This window comes from Pimephales promelas, chromosome 13 (assembly GCF_988280905.1).
Source record: "Pimephales promelas chromosome 13, fPimPro1.hap1.1, whole genome shotgun sequence".
NCBI classification, from domain to species: domain Eukaryota; kingdom Metazoa; phylum Chordata; class Actinopteri; order Cypriniformes; family Leuciscidae; genus Pimephales; species Pimephales promelas.
In genome coordinates, this window is record NC_142781.1 from 15,696,682 (window position 1) to 15,714,636 (window position 17,955).

At 35.5% G+C, this 17,955-nt stretch overlaps 1 protein-coding gene across 3 annotated transcripts in view; it reads left to right on the forward strand.

Annotated features, from left to right (window-relative positions):
- Positions 1-17,955, forward strand: part of usp24 (ubiquitin specific peptidase 24) — a 70,603-nt gene that overhangs the window by 20,614 nt on the left and 32,034 nt on the right. For 2 of the 3 annotated variants that reach the window (XM_089118523.1, XM_039692831.2), the window contains exons 10-26: positions 7-165; positions 248-362; positions 4,266-4,369; positions 5,554-5,661; positions 5,736-5,831; positions 7,016-7,177; positions 8,553-8,648; positions 10,734-10,841; positions 10,951-11,100; positions 11,836-11,967; positions 12,670-12,781; positions 13,023-13,099; positions 13,207-13,347; positions 13,438-13,491; positions 13,593-13,708; positions 16,554-16,620; positions 17,763-17,873. In XM_089118523.1, coding sequence (XP_088974649.1) covers positions 7-165; positions 248-362; positions 4,266-4,369; positions 5,554-5,661; positions 5,736-5,831; positions 7,016-7,177; positions 8,553-8,648; positions 10,734-10,841; positions 10,951-11,100; positions 11,836-11,967; positions 12,670-12,781; positions 13,023-13,099; positions 13,207-13,347; positions 13,438-13,491; positions 13,593-13,708; positions 16,554-16,620; positions 17,763-17,873 — 1,908 coding nt within the window. The remainder of the gene's footprint in view (positions 1-6; positions 166-247; positions 363-4,265; positions 4,370-5,553; positions 5,662-5,735; positions 5,832-7,015; positions 7,178-8,552; positions 8,649-10,733; positions 10,842-10,950; positions 11,101-11,835; positions 11,968-12,669; positions 12,782-13,022; positions 13,100-13,206; positions 13,348-13,437; positions 13,492-13,592; positions 13,709-16,553; positions 16,621-17,762; positions 17,874-17,955) is intronic. The other variant, XM_089118524.1, reaches the window with a different exon arrangement.

Sequence of the window (17,955 nt, forward strand, 5' to 3'; positions counted from 1 at the left end):
CTAAAGCGTTTGGTGAGTATTCCAGAGCTCTTGTCAGCTATTAAGCTACTCTGCATGCGTTTCCAGCGGGAGCTGGTAAACGTCGTGGATGACCTTCGGTTGGACATCCTACTCCGAATGCTCAAGACGCCCCACTTCAGTGCCAAAATGAACTCCCTCAAAGAGGTTCAAATTGCTTTCCACATATTAGTGCTTAAAGTTCACGCCGGAGTTCTTCCCTCGTGTTGACGGCTCTGTGCTCTGATAGGTCACCAAACTCATTGAGGAAAGCACAGTATCCAAGACTGTGAAGAACGCCATTGATACAGACCGACTCCTGGATTGGCTTGTGGAAAACTCTGTCCTCTCAATAGCTTTGGAAGGTAAGAAGTTCCCTGATCCAGTTTAACAGATTAACAGTTAAAGGAACACTCCGACTTTTTGGGACTTTAGCCTATTCACCTTACCCCCCAGAGTTAGATAAGTCCATACATACCTTTTTCATCTCCGTGCGTGCTATAAGTCTGTTTGACGCACCCACCGCTAGCCTAGCTTAGCACAAAGACTCGATGTGACTGGTTGCAGCTTTCATACTGATCCAAATGAGTGTCAAAATAACGCAAACGTTTTCCTATTTACATATTGTGATTTGTATAGTCACATAATGTACAAATAACAAAGTCAAATGAGACACAGACATCTTTTAACCGTATAAAACCTGGGAACTATTCTCTGAAGGCGAAGCACTGCTACTTTGACGGCGTAATAACCGCATCACCGGAGACACGCCGTGGTGAGGAGCGGAGAGTTCGCTCGGTGTTTGGGTAATAGAGTCAGCAATTTATAAATAGTAAAAGCGTAGTTTAGAGTCATGGGTTTTCGCTCTATTGTAAATAGCTGCGACTGTAAACAGGGGAGGTAACCATGTTTCACAGAATTCCAACTAAAAACGCTGACTGGATGAAGAAATGGCTAACTTACTCTGGATATTTATCCAAACACACCTAAGATTATCAAGGGACATTATGTTTGCTCGGTACATTTCAATGAGGACGACTATTTTGAAAAAATGGAATTTGCCACACGGACCATAATGTGCTGAAGGATACGGCCATCCCATCTATAGCACAGACAGGACAAGTGGATCACCTGCGGCTGAGGTAAGTGTTCCGTTATGTTTTTAGATGACCTACTGTAACAGTGCCTTTAGCCAGATCTAATGTAACGTTAGTGACACTATTATATGATTAGGTATGAATATGTTTTTATCTTGATGCGGTGCGGACGCGCTTGTGAAAAAAAAACGAGCGCGTTCACCGCGTTGAACTTGCACCCTGCACGCGGCGCGCCTAGTAGCCTAAATTTGAAATAACCATGGAAATAACGAACTTGAGCGATCAAAAGGGTACGATAGGCTGTGAGTTCATTTTGCAAAAACAATTTGTGCTATTACTTTCCCCTTATTCTATCCTATAGTAATGCAATACTGTATATTATATAGGCAAATGTATTTACTGTTGAATACATTTGGTTCAGCTAATAAATTGCATTTAAAATATATTGATTCCTGTAATAATAATTATTTATTCATGTGATATTTATAAATCTGGGTGCGTTTTTGGTTGGAAATCAATGAAACATGGTACTGTATTACCTGGTCTCCCCTGTTTATTGTCACAGCTCATACAATAAAGCAAACACCCATGATAAACTTTGCTTTTCTATCTAACGTTAGTAATTGCTGACTCTTTAATCCAACGCTGAGCGAAGCGAACTCTCTGCTCCTCGTCACGGTGCGTCTCAGGTGATGGTTATCACTCTGCCCAAGTAGCAGTGCTTCCCCTTCAGAAAATATAGTATTTATACGGTCAAAAGATGTCTGTGTCTCATATGGCCTTGATATTTGCACACTCTGTGACTATACAAACCACAACATGTAAATAGAAAAACGTTTGCGTTATTTTGTCACTCATTTGGATTAGTATGAAAGCTGCAACCATTCACATCCAGTCTTTGTGCTAAGCTAGGCTAGCGGTGGGTGTGTCAAACAGACTTATAGCACGCACGGAGATGAAAAAGGTATGTATGGACTTATCTAACTCTGGGGGGTAAGGTGAATAGGCTAAAGTCCCAAAAAGTCGGAGTGTTCCTTTAAGCTCATATCAAACCCATATTGGGCCTGTTAATCTTTGGTTTCATGATGTTTTACCACACAGGGGAAACAATAAAACTTCACGAGAAAAAAATATTGTCCGGGTTATTATCATTATCTAAAACTAAACCATATTTAAATATAATAAACGTTTACTGAAATAAAATATATATAAAAAAATCTTTTAATTCTATTTTTAGCTAGTTGGTGACTGAGGCAACATTCCTCATTTTCTCTTAGTTTGTTGAAGTACTAGAATAGCTGAAACTAATAACAAAAAAAATAACAAATGCAATATAGACTTTTAAACTAATAAAAAATATGAAACACAAAAGTGAAAACAGAAAATATAAAAGCTAATTCAAAATATTAACAAAACGAAAATGGTATTTTAATGATGCTAAAATAACCCTGAATTTAGTCTACAATGTTGACATAATTTTGCCTTCCAAACTTCCCACATTTATATATTTATGCTTATTTGATATTCAGTTATTTTGTAAGGATGTATTTAGTCACTTATCTGATGTTCAACGAGGTTAGCCAATCACACAATGCTATTAATATTAACATATTAATATCTTAAGGGTACAGCTTGTTTTAAACATATCAAATAGAAGGTGGAAAATGCACATCTAAGTTTGTAATTATCACAGTATTTGGTGAAAGAATTCAAGACTAACTTCATAAGTGATTGTTACAGTATATAATACTAGAAAAGCATGGAATACAGTCCCTTAAATACGGCTCTATGACGTGCCTTGTGTGTATGGATGCTCACACTTTCACACTAAGCAAATCATCTATGTGTTAAAGTGTTCAGAAGCCAGAATCTCAAACGTTTGCTTTGTGCCTGAAGTCTTTTCACCTCACCCACTCATTTGTGTCATCATCTCTTTATTCAATGATCTGTATTTAACACGGCCTCATTGTCTTTGCTCGTTTTGTTCTGTTTGGATTTCTTATGACACTTTCTCTTTTGCTCTACTTTCACTTTAATGCCTTTATTTGGTTCAACTTTCTCTTTGCATTCTTCCTTTCATTTTCTTTTGTTTTACTTTCATTTTACTATGCCTATTTGCCAACTTTTTCTTTCACTTGTGCTATCACCCTGAATCTCTGTCTTCTTTGCTTATTGTTCGAAATGTCCTCAGTATATGTTCTTTTTTTTGTGGAATGATCGAAAAACCATCAGGTTTTTTTTTTCAACTCTATAAGGAATGTGATGTTTTTAGTGTATTTTATTTTTTTAATTTTCTTTTTCAATGTTTATGTGTGGTCCTTGGGTTGCTCTGTAAAAAAAATAAGCTAAACTTGATGTACTGATTGTAAAGTTGAGGGTGAAACAAAAATGTATTTTTTTATTATATACAGATAAATAACTACCCCTTAAGTGTCACCGGCCCACCGGTCGGCCCAAATCCATTACATTTTAAAAACAGTAATATTCTATACTAAACCAGAACTAATCTTGACAAACTATATATCATTTGATTTTCAAAATAAATTTCAGAGGTATTTTGAAAATAGTGATGAACATGAAAAATCATGAAAGAAGGGTAGATACCTCAGTTTATTTTCATGCCAAGAGTTCAAGAGATAGCCTCCATTCAATTATTTTAGAAAAAAGGTCTGATTTTTTTTTTTAAAAATATAAAGAAAAAAAATATATAGATTCATCATTTGAGATGTGGCAGGAAGCTATAACACACATACTTGTTCATTTTATGTGTTTCTTAGAGATTGAATTCATATCAACATCTGCCAAACCTCTCAAATTACTTCTGAATAGGATGTCTACTTCATAAATTGTATGAAAATTGTAGAAATAATGGTTCATATCACTCAAAAAATCTGCCAAATGTCTTCTTTAAAACGAGACCAATCTTACGTCTATATTCCAAAGCATCCTTGAATTAAAACCATTTAAGTTTGCAATGTGCATTTTCATGTAAATTCAAAAAAGGGTGGTGACATTTAAGGTTGTTTTTTTTTACATCTGTGGGATTATAATGGAACTAGTTTCTAAATTTTTTGAGTGTTTTTGAAGTTAAAGTTAATTTTTTAAAGTTTAAGAATGAATAAAATAAGTAAATGATTTCAATCTCTCTCTTTCTTTCTTTCTGTGCTGTAGGAAACATTGACCAAGCCCAGTACTGTGACCGAATAAAGGGAATCATTGAGCTGTTGGGCAGTAAGCTCTCATTAGATGAACTCTCCAAAATATGGAAAATACAGGTAATTATTCATCAACTCTGTGCTCCCTCAAAGCTGCATGAACTTCTGACATTGATTCTCAGAAATCTTCTGCACAAATTTCTTTTTGAATAAGAACTAAATGAATGGAGAGCATTTCAATTGGCTTTTATCCGCTTTCCTATTGATTTTCAGGATGGAAATGAGGCTTTGAACAACCTTGAGATTAATTCATAACACAAGGACTGCATCATTTAGTTTAACTTAATGTACTAAGTGCAGTTACTAATAATATAATGTGTTTATTTCTTGGAAATGCACATTTGATAGTAAAGCACTGTACTTGATTTGACAGGCAGATACAATTAACCTTTATTAACAACAGTACCACTCACATTTTGTATAGGGAAATATGGCAATATTCTACTCTTAAATGTACATTTGTTCTTCAATTTTGTCTTACTAACCTGAATGACAGCTTCAGTGATTATAAAATGAATGCTTTGTCAAAGTTTTTTTGTTTTTCTATGTGACCTACTTTAGTGCAAAATAGTCCCAAACTTCAACAAAAAATGTTTTCTTGATTATTTTATAATAGTGATTTCATAATGTCTAAATATAAATTCAAGTCAGACGTGTGGAAAAAATATATTTATATTAGCCAATAAAAAGCTAATAAGCCTCTGCCACCATCTATTGGTTATAGTGGTAATTTCATATCTTTTTATTTTTAATAAAAGTGTTTGTTTGCCACGCAAGTGTTGACACTCTTAGTCTTGAAACGTTTAGTTTTATAAATGGGGACAATCTTTAAAGGATGAACAAATAATGTTTTTGGTCATCACATTAAAAATAACTTTTAAACTGGATAATTTTTAAGAGGTTTGAAGTGCTAGAAAAAGTGTGGCGCACTTGAAAGTCCTTGAAAAGTTGAAAATGGTCCCTAAAATAGCACTGGTCTCATGATCATTTATTATTTCTTCTGGATTTTAACATTTTAAAAGTGATCAAATCCAGTTATCTTGACAAGAATACAAGGTGAAAGTCACCCTCACTTGGTTAGTCTGTCTAAATATATAAAGCTATATTATATGATATGGTGTATTTATAGTATAATATTATATTAATCATTTTTATATAGTTTTTTTTTTTTTTTTTTTTTTTTTTTTTAATGGCTGTGAAGTTATATATGCGCAAAAAGTTGATGAATCCTGTTTTGTGTCCAGGCTGGACAGTCCTCCACTGTGATAGAGAACATCCACACCATCATCGCCGCTGCTGCAGTCAAGTTCAACTTTGACCAGCTCAGCCACCTCTTCGTCCTCATACAGAAGGTCTTGTCCATCTACCTTTGGACTCTTTCATATTTTTAAACTGTTTCTGACTTTACCCTGTGTTTTTTTTTTAGAGCTGGGAGGTGGAGAGTGACCGCGTGAGACAGAAGCTTCTGAGTCTGATTGGACGGATCGGCAGGGAGGCTCGCTCCGAGGCAACCACAGGAAAGGTGTGTGTCGTCAGAATTGAACTGCATTTGAACCGGCCCATCCGGCACTGCTGAAATGCGAACGGTTGTGATTTGAAGTAGAATTGTTGAAGCTAGTGAAAGTTTCTTATTATTGCACTGCAGGGATTTACAGTTTAACATTAAAATGAACATTATCATCATTTATTTACTTTTTAAATCATAAAATGTACAGAAACAAAATAATGCACAAGGAAGAAATACCCCAATACAATAATAAAAAATATTAAAATACTACATATAATATTAAAATATTCTATTCACTGTTTTGTTAAATACAAAGTTCCTGTATATATTAGATAAATGATATTACTGATAATAATTGTATGATTTTTTTATGAATTGTAGTTTTTGTATCAACATATAATTGTATATGTGTATATATATATATATATATATAATGTGAATATTTATGGTATGTTTTTTTTTGAATTTTTAAAGATTTTAATAGATTATGGGTATAACTATAATGTAAATTTATTGCTGTATTATGGTGGTAAAATCAGTGTCCAGTGTATTATAATGATTATGGTAATAAGCTTGTAAATGAGCGCAGGTGTATGCTTGGAAACACTTGGCACTGATGATGCGTTAAACCTAAAAACATTTTTGCGCACCTTGCACTTTTTTTTTCACTTCTACATGCCACTTGAATGTGGTCTGGTTAAACCTGGCTAAAGTTTTTTTTGTTTTGTTTTTTGACAATAGATTTTAACCACCTACACTACCGTTCAAAAGTTGTAAGTCAGTCTGATTTTTTTTTTAAAAGAAATCAATACTTTTATAAATACTGTTACAAAGATTCTGTTTCAAATAAATGCGTTTTTTTACTATTTATCAAACGATCCTGAAAAAATGTATCACGTTTCCACGCAAAAATTAAGCATGGGTTATAATAAGAAATGTTCCTTGAGCATCAAATCAGCATATTAGACTGATTTCTGAAGGATCATGTGACTGAAGTAATGATGCTGAAAATTCAGCTTTGCCATCACACTAATAATGACATTTTGCATTTAAATAGAAAACAAGTTATTTTTAAGTTGTAATATTATTTCACAATATCACAGAATTTATCAAATAATGGCAGTCTTGGTGGACATAAGTGACTTCGGAGCGTGACAAAAAAATGAATAGGATCGGTGTTTTTTTGTGGCTTGTGACAGGTGTTGGAGGTGTTGTGGGAGTTGGCGCATCTCCCCACCTTACCTACCAGTCTAGTGCAGCAGGCCCTGGAAGAACACCTGACCATCCTCAGCGACGCATACGCCGTCAAAGAAGCCATCAAGAGGAACTACATCATCAAATGCATCGAGGATATCAAGAAGGTGAGCTGATAACATAATTCTCAAAATTCTAATAATGGCCTAGACTCTTAAAGGAGTAGTTCACTTTTAAAAAAAAACTTTTGCTGATAATTTACTCACCTTCATGTCATCCAAGATGTCCATGTCATTCTTTCTTCAGTCGAAAAGAAATGAAGGTTTTTGATGAAAATATTCCAGGATTTTTCTCCATATAATGGACTTTATTGGTAACCAAACGGTTCAAGGTCCAAAAGACAGTTTCAGTCCAGACGATGAATAAGGGTCTTATCAAGCGAAACGATCGCTCATTTAAAAAATAAATAACAACGTTCGTGACTCTCCTATTCAAACTCATTTATCAAAATGAACGAATCTTTTTTCGAGTCAATTCGTTCATTTCGTTTGTTGAATGAACCAAATGACACGAAAAAATATTTGTTCACAAGTTCACAAGAACAGGAGAGTCATGAACGTGCATCACAGAACAGAGCAAGGCGACCATTTGAGCTTATAAAACTTAAACTTTGTTATTTATTTATTAAATGAGCGATCGTTTCGCTTGATAAGACCCTTATTCATGGTCTGGAATAGTTTAAAGCCCTTTGAACAGTTTGCAGTTTGCACTGAAACTGTCTATTGGACTGTTTGGTTACCAGTAAAGTGCATTATATGGAGAAAAATCCTGGAATGTTTTCATCAAAAACCTTAATTTCTTTTCAACTGAAGAAAGAATGACATGGATATCTTGGATGATATGGGGGTGAGTAAATTATCAGCAAAAGATTTTTTTAAAGTGAACTACTCCTTGAAGTCTTTTGCACACCTCAACTTTAGTGTTTCAGTTAATCAACTAATTGGAATCTGATGATTTTTTTAAATGATTTTTTTTAATGATGTGACTGCGAGATTATTATTTGATTTTTCTGTCATTATGGAAAGTCACTGTCTGGCTTGCTTCTGGTGGTCTGAATTGGAGTGCGAGTCTCTCACTCTCACACAAATCTTCTGTACTCGTCCATCTGCTTTGTGCTCCTTTCTAAAAATCCATTATTCGGAAGGTTACGGACCGTAAACGCTCACAAAAAAAATCACACAGTAACGCAATGACACACATTTTTGAGCTTCCTGGCTTCTCTTTCAGGCTAGAATCTGTGCAGTGGGTTATTTTAAGTGCTGATCCTTGGAGTGTAAAGGTGTTATTCTGTCTCTAGTGCTAGATGTATATTTTTGGCACTCTAGTTTCAGCTTGCCTCATCTCACCCTTAACACACACACACACAGGCATTCACTTTGCTCAATCTCTGCGCTTCAGCCTCTGGTGTGATTTGGGTGCCGCGACTGCCGCATAAACTCTTTAGTGGCACTCACTGAATACAACTGAAGTTTATCTCTTTAGATGCAAATACAGGAGGATTCAAAGTCTCCCAGCGAGTCACAGGTCTCTTTTCTTACTGGCTCCTGGGGCAAGAAGAAACCGAGCTCATTGGCTAAAGTAAGATAAGACCCACCCCTTTAGTTTAACACTGACCAATCATAACTCAGCCTGAATCTCACATGAACAGAATTTGATTTGCAAATTGATGATTGCCACTTGATTCACGTGAAAGTACTGTAAAGGTGTGTGTGTGATTTACAAAGGGCACCTGTAGGGGTTTGATCTTCAAATCCAAATATTAACTAATGACTTGTTGACTTTAATCTGTTTTTGGACCATTTGAAACGTTTGGAAATCAGTGACTCTAACCAAAGCCTGAGGTAATAGAGGGGTCAATGACGTGGTTCTAATATCTTTGTTCTATTTATTCATTTAATAATAAAAAAGAGAGATTGACGTGTAATAACTTGAATATGCCTCTTTCTTAATCGAAATTTGTTTAATATTTTGGGGGCAGAAAGTAAAAAAAAAAAATCTGGAGTTACAATTGTCCTAATATCACAATGAAGAATAAAGCCTCATTAAAAGATGCCAAACATGCAGGAGAAAACAAACATAAAACAGAAATTGTTGTGAGAGGACCCCTGCAAAACCTCATGACTCCATGTCAAGAAGTCTCTTAAAAATCAGATCATTTCACCTAGGGATGCACCGATATGAAAATTTTGGCTGATACCGATAACCGATGATTTTTTATATTTGAAAGCCGATAACCGATATATCGGCCGATAAACTTAAATCCAATTTTTTATCTAATTTTTAGAGCCTGATTACAAGAACAAAAGTTTCACAATTAAATCCATGCCCCAAGTGCACAGTTATAATGATGTTCTCATTATAGTGTTGTATAGCCGATATGACAGATTTGCGTTGCACATGTTGTCCCGAACCAGATTTTCATTTTTTGAAGAAATTTCAATCATATTTCAAGAAATTCAAAACCATAAACTGTTCTCAACAAGTGTCTCAGCTGAAGGGAATAATACATTATTTATCGGCTTTAATATATCGGCCACATTTTCTTACCAGGCCGATAACGATAACATTAAAAAATGAACATATATCGGCCGATACCGATATGCTGGCCGATATATCGTGCATCCCTAATTTCACCATTTTATGACAAGATGAAGTTAGTTCAGATTTTAAATTGTCATGTGGGATGACTCTCTCCATGATTTAACAGTTCATGAACTTTGTAAAAAAAAATTTAAAAAAAATCTTTTTGAAAAATACTTTTGGGGATGTTCTATATTGTACCAGATTTTGATTATTTTTGTTTACTTTAGAAATCCATTTTTATTGTATTTTCAATTCATTTCTTATGACGGGTCAAATTGACCCGAGGAGAGGATTAAGTCCTTTGTTAAACTCAAAAAAATGATACGTTGACTTTAATTAACTTTTTTATGTCAACAGGTTCCACATAACTGGTTTACGTTAAACAAACATAATTTGTTCATGCAACTTCAACATAATGGAATTAAGTAATTTTAAGCGATGAACACTGAAGCAGTGTTCAAGTTTATGAGATAATTAAGTGAATAATTGAGGGATGATTGATCATTATTGAAGACACCTGATGGTAACAAGCAGAATCACTGAAGGAGAACACCGGAATTTGCCATTATTGTGATCAATATGTGTTTTAGTTGGGCTCTTAATCAACTTTAACACTCCTTCAGTGTTCATTTAACACTCTCCTCAGACTTATTCTATGATGTTGAAGTTACATGAACAAATTATGTTTGTTTAACGTAACCCATTTATGTGGAACCTGTTAAAAGTTAATTAAAGCCGACATATCATTTTTTTGAGTGTACAACCACAAAAACTCTTAGAATCTTGTCACAACTTTTTTGTGCATTTTTGTGCTCTCAGATAAACCCTCTGGGTCAAAATGACCCTAGGAGAGGATTAAAAAAAACTTTATTTTAATATTTTATTTTACTTTGTTTATACCACATGACATATAAGAGTCATTATATTGAAAATGATATAAAAGCTTTATCAAACCATATGAAAGTACACACTTATACGTCATTGACCCAGATGGACATTGCTGTATTCAATGAATGCACCGTGTGTGTTATGGTCGATGTCATTGTGTTTAATATATGTGTGTTTGTGCTTGTATTGCAGTCATCTCAGCAGACTAACCCTCAGACAGTGTGGGTAGTTCCAGCTTTGCGGCAACTTCACGAGATTACCCGGTCTTTTATCAAACAGACCTACCAGAAACAAGACAAGGTAGGTGCAGACAGCATCTAGAAGGACCATCTGGCTTGTTCTTTTTTTTTTCTTTTTTTTTTACACATACTGCTACATAAGGCATAAACTTGTTCTCTCTCTCTTTCAGAGTATAATCCAAGACCTGAAGAAGAACTTTGAGATAGTGAAGCTGATCACAGGCTCTCTGATGTCATGTCATCGCTTGGCCGTGTCCGTTGCTGGATCCAATGGTCTCTCTGGGTCCACATTGGTTGATGGGCGGTACACCTATCAGGAGGTACGCTGTCACATGTCCATTTTCTTTTTATTCATTTAGAGAACTTGATGTTTATATTACATCAAGTATAGAATTTGTCAATAATGATTACTAAGGTGGGAAAAATCTGATTTCCAATTAATTTAATAAAGTGCAATTTTATTTTATTTTAAAGTAAAAGTACAATGAACCATTACATTTTTGGTACAATACCATTCAAAAGTGTTTTTTTTTTTTTTTAAAAGAAATAAATACATTTATTCAGCAAGGATGCATTTATTTGATCAAAAGTGACAGTGATTTTTATCAGAGACTCTTTATCACATGACAAATGACAAAGAGACTATTGATAAAGAGACTATTTACAAATAATTCCTAAAAAAATGTATCATGGTTTCCAACAAAAATTTTAAGCAGCACAACATTGTCAACAAAAAAAAAATTATATATATATATATATATAAATGTTTCTTGAGCACCAAATCAGCATATTAGAATGATGTATGTAATAGATAAAATAATATATATATATATATATATATATATATAATAAAATAAAAGTTCTATATAAGGAATACAGTGTATAGAGTCATTGAGTCAGAGTAATTTCTCTGGTTCACAGATGAGTCATATTGTTATGTGACTGAAGAATTAGCACAGGACAAAAATATATTTGTTGACTACAGAGGTGACTCATGTTTTGCCTCACATGGGGTTTTGACCTCCTGATCTTATTTATTTTTCACATTATTCCAGTATTTGGAGGCTCACTTGAAGTTCCTCGCGTTCTTCCTGCAAGAGGCCAGTCTGTACCTGGTCTGGAATAGAGCCAAAGAGATCTGGGAATGCTTGGTGTCCGGCATGGATGTGTGCGAGCTGGATCGAGAGGTGTTTTGCTTTGTTTGTTTGTTTGCTATTTTTTTTTTTTTTGGCTTGGTTTTTGCCTTAAAAAAATGTAATCATGCCATTTATACAACTCTGTATGTGGGTGCTTGAAAAGAAAAGCAAGTGCCACATGCTTTGGGTTGAAGGCTAAATGCCATTGTTTTTAGCAACTTAGGCCCAGTTTACACCTGGTATTAATATGCGTTTTGGTCGATTGGATCACAAGTAGACAAGAGAGACACATTCTCGTTTACACCTTGTGTTTTATTCTCTTTAGTCCACTTTCAACCACTTCTGTCCTGATTTTTTCAAGGGGACTGCTATGAGAGGGTACATTTTTCTAATCTAATGCCAAAATTAGCTTGCGCAACTTACATTTCAACGTAACCAGAGACGATGGAAAAACACAGAGAGCAGCAGCTTTCGTTTCTGCTCTGATAGCCACAAAACTATGTACTGTATGTGCGTGTTAGAAAACAGGAATGGTGAGAGAAACATTGTGCTTGTAGGTTTTTCATCTTCAAACCAAACTTAGATCTTTAAAGTTGAAATCCCAAATCACATCTTAATACCAGGTGTAAACAGGGTCTTGTATATGCTAACATTAAAGTATTTAATGGCTTTCCAGTTCTGTAGTGTAGAAATTGTTATTGCCTGTTAACTAGCTATGTGGTAGTTTTGATGATGTCCGTCTCCCTATTGTAGATGTGTTTCGAATGGTTCACTAAGGGACAGCATGATCTAGAGAGTGACGTTCAACAGCAGCTCTTTAAAGAGAAGATCCTCAAGCTGGAACCTTACGAGATCACTATGAATGGTAAGAGTTCAACCACAGAATTCACTCCCCACTTCCACTGAAAACCACAGCAATTCAACATTAAGCAAGTATAGCATTCTGAGGTATTGCATCCTGTACATCTGCAGGAAACCACTGTGGTTACTGTGCTAAATCTGCCCTCGCAGAAAAAAAATGACCTCATTATCACCATGGGGTGGAGTGGCATGAAGTGGTACTGGGAGTATATGAGTTTTCTGAGGCTTTCATCAATGTCTTACAGGGTTTAACCTCTTCAAGACCTTCTTTGAGAATGTGAACCTCAGCGACCACCGTCTCAAACGCCAGGGAACACAACTGGTATGAGATTCCTGGCTTGTTCTGAGTAAAATTGATGGGACAATCCAGCATTATTTTGTCTAGACTGGCAAAAACGAACAAAATATAAATATGATTAATTCTCTCAGTGTGTGGAGCGATTGGATCTGGCTGGGATGGACTTCATCTGGAGAATCGCTATGGAATCTCCAGACGAGGACATCGCAAATGAAGCCATACAGCTCATCATTACCTACAGCTACATAAACCTTAACCCCAAAATGAAGAAGGTCAGCAGTCAAACCCTGATTAATCATGCCATTCCAGTAGACATAGTTTCTCCATTATTAATAAACCTTTTCTTTGTGTATTTTTTACAGGACTCAGTATCTCTACATAAGAAATTCATTGCTGACTGCTATAAGAGATTGGAAGTGAGTGTGACAGTGTGAAATGACACCGCCACCCCCCCACCCCCCACCACCCCCCAATGTGATAATAATTGTGATGAAACTCATCTTTATATCACACACAGGCTGCTAGCTCTGCGCTGGGCGGCCCGACCCTCACACATGCTGTTACACGGGCAACCAAGATGCTGACAGCCACTGCTATGCCAACGGTCGCCACTTCAGTGCAATCTCCATCTAGGTATGATCGAGGACTAGTTTTTAGGCTGGTTGAGCTGCTTTTAGATCAGCTGATGATATTGGCTTAAAATAACCAATGAACTTTTGCAATTAGGAATAAATTAGGGAAAAAACACAAGCAGAATAGTACAAATGCTGGAACAGAGGGATTTAATTGTACAATAATTAATTAATTAATAGCAGTATTGTAGTAATTACAATAGCAATAAACATATATATTTATATAAAAAGGGGGAATGTTTGAATCTGTTCAGTTTTTTATTAATTTTTTTATCACTAATAGCAGTAATTCCTGTAGAATAGCACAAACCCTTGCAGTCTGGTTTGTTTTGTTTTGAACAGTTTATATCCCACATTTACCTTGTCATTAAAGGGATAGTTCACTTTGAAATTTATTTTTGATATGTTTTAGCTTACCTCAAGGGCATCCAAGATGTCGGTGTCTTTGTTTCCACAGTATTTTCAATTTTGATATTTTTAGGTCAAACCGTTCATACCGTTGATATTTAGGTCTATTCCCATCACATAAAGTGTTGCTGTGATTGAGCAAGCAAAGGACAGTGAGTCTGTCGATCGCGAGAATGAAGATCTTATCATTGCAATGAAGTCTCTCTAACGTTACTCTCTAATGCAGCAGACACGATGATGCAAATACAGTTAACGTTAGAGCTTCGTTGTGCAGTGTAACGTGCGTCATTGAATTCATAACGAGTTTGGCAAGTGTCCAGATAAACTCGCGCTGTGATTGTTCTTTGATCGCTTTCTTTCTGTTTATAATTTTATACGATTTTTTTTTTTCATCCTACTAAAAGAAACGATGTGAAGTTGATTTTTAATCACTGGCCTGACTTGCTGATACAAAAACAGTATTGAACGATTTTAAAGTGAAAGATTACCTGTCTGAACAACACATCAGCTCGATCCGAGGCCAGCTCTTGGCAAGTTGAGGAAACAAGTCGTCAGTGAAATGGTTGAAAATTTCCAGAGAAAATAAAATGAATCCATTGTTTCTTCAGAGGCTCGGACAAATTAACTAAAATAGGGATGGGACGATAACCGGTTTCACGATAAACCGTGATAAAATGCACTGACGGTTAGTATTATCGTTCAAAATTTAATTATCATTAAAACCGTGTTTGATTATCGCGATTTTAATGACTCACTGAATCCTGTCGGCCAGTCTGACGCAGGCGCGCAGCACGTAATATTTTTTTTCATTACTATTCGAGAAGGAATGGCAGAACGCAGTGACCGTGCTCAGGAGATTTTTCAGCCTTTTAAGAGGACCAAATCTGAGGTGTGGTCATATTTTGGGTTTTACAAAAGTCCTGAGGGAAACTTGATCGAGGATGGTCACCTTGTCTGCCGAACAAAAAGTCACTGCAATAGAAACACTTCAAATCTGCCGAGTCGTCTTGTGTGATCATCACCTGAATGCAAGGCAAGTTAACTTTGACCTTAATACCAAAACTACGTCTGGGAAACAATTGGGCACGAAATGTTGTTTTGAGTTGAAACATTTTATGTCACTCACTTGAAGTAGACGTCAAGCTTCCGCGAAGAAAAGTTCGTAGCAAGTGGATTTGAGCCAAAGACGAACGAACAACTTCAAACAAGACCATTATTAAGAGTGATATTTTAAGGGATAGTAAAGTATAGATACATCACGTATTAAACCGATTTTATTTTTACCACATAATTACAGGGACATATTGAATTGATAATGAGATTAGCTAATGTTTTAAATCTTACCTGTTTATGAATTCATTTTGTAAAACAATCGTCCAGACAAGATACATCACACCAATATTATCAAACTCTGTAAACAATAAATTAACTCTGATTTCATTTTTGCAATACAATCAAAAACCGGAGACGCAAGACGGCAAGTTGTGTTTGAATGAAACAAGAGCGCGCGTCCGTTGTGATATGAAAGTGCGCCGTGTAATAATGCGTTGCTATTGACGACGGGCATTATAAAGAAGCAAATGCCATAGAATAGAATCTTGCTTAAAAAACGGCATAGAGAGGCTTGTTTTATTTGTTGTTTGTTGAATTTCAATTATAAAACTTGTTGAAATGTTTTCAGTGTGAGCATCAGTTCTTTTTGAGCACTTTCATAAATTTTTAACAAAACCGTGATAATATTGATAATCACGATTATTTTGGACACTATAATCGTGATATGAAATTTTCATACCGTCCCATCCCTAAACTAAAATATACTTTTGTATTCGTGTGTAGATCCGAACACTGATCAACTGCCATGCTTCGACTGCGCAGCTCGTCTGTCACTGAACATGGGCGGGCATTTGCAAATATTTTGGGTCATACATATTAATGGTCCCGACTATTGCGTCAGAGTCGGTATTATGTGGAAATTCGCCTGTTTTTCAGGGGTTTTTTCAAAAACGAGATTTAAAGCTGTAGTATACGATGTTGAAAATCGGTCGATGTTTGCGGCCGCAAAGCTTTCATTGGTCAACTTTTATGTGGCTGTACAGCCAATAGAGTGAATGGATTTTTTTCGTTCTTTTTTCTATTCATATTGTTAGGATTGTACTATATAACCATAACCAGCATCTAAACGAGGATATTAATAATGAACAATCTTTGAAATCGTATACCCTAGCTTTAAGTAAGAAGGAGAAAACGATGTTTGAGACTCACTGTATGTCATGTCCATGTACTGAACTCTTGTTATTTAACTATGCCAACATAAATTCAATTTCACATTATAGGGCACCTTTAAGTCGGAACTGATCTGAAGGTTGTTCTGACATAATTTGATATCAAGATTGATGTTAAAATTTAACCCATTGAAATTTATAATCATATGTCCTCAGATCCAGTAAACTGGTGATCATTGAAAGACTTCTGTTATTGGCAGAGCGCTACGTTATCACAATAGAGGTGAGTGCTTATACACACACACTCTCTGGCACATATTCATTCATGTTACACACTTCTAAATATTATTCGCTCAAGTTCATCCTGTATTGAACCTCCTATGAGTGTTGCTTTAATATTCATCTTAAATGACTTACAGTTTATCTCAGTTTGAAAGCCCCAGTCAGTCTCTTCAAAGAAACCAGTAAGCTGTAAAAATCAGGCGTAACGGCGTCATTGAATGGCGGCTTTGCTTATTAATTGTCTTAATGTGTTGTAGTTGTCAGACTTGCAGCTGTAGAACGATGGTTGACTGCAATATTCACCATCTCCCCGTTTCTCCAGCTGTTCGATTGCGTACTGAAATCTGGCATAGAGTCTGTCACATCATTTAGCACATTCAGGAAAACAATCATGCCAGGACACAGCGAAAGTGATCCGACATGGTGTTGATTCCTGTGTGTGTTCAGAGAGAGGCAGACATTTTGACACTGTTCAGTCTAACAGATACTAATTGGTCGGTTATTGACTGACATTTGGCGTAGGAAGTGCTTTTGGGCTGTAGCACTTTTATCTAATATGCGAATTTGAGTAAATAATGTAATATGAGGCTCAGTGGCGTATTTGGGCGTTCATTACCGCATTCATTGAAATGCTTATTCAATAAAAACTAATTTGAAGTGGCAGGTTTATTGCTGTAAGATATGCATGAGCATATCTAAAAATATTCTTAATAATTGATATTATTAAGGATATTATAGTTTATATATTATTATATTAATATATGCATTATATTTTATGTATGTACTAATTATTTAATATATACTATCGTTCAAATGTTTGTGATACATTTTATTTGTAAAAAAACAAAAACAAGAGAATTATCATTATATGTTTTATATTATTTGAATATATTTCAGAAGATGTAATTTATTCCTGTGATGTCAAAGCTGAATTTTCAGCATCATTACCCCAGTCTTCAGTGTCACATGATTCTTCAGAAATCATTATAATATTATCTCTATTTAAAAGAGAAGAATACTATACATTTCTTTGTCACTTTTGGCAGCCAAATTTTGGCAGCCAAACACATCCACACTGGTTTGAATTGGAAAATGTGTTTCCGGGTCAAAGCGACTCAAAACGAACCGCTGAATCTGTTTCAGGACCTGTATTCTGTTCCTCGAACGATTCTACCTCATGGAGCGTCTTTCCACGGCCATCCTGTTACACTTCACATCACTTATGAATCTACCAAAGACACATTCACCTTGGAGGTAACGGCACAGACACACTCTTCCTGGGGACAAAACCCCCTTTTCCTTCTGGCACCCGCAACACAGACACACACACACACTT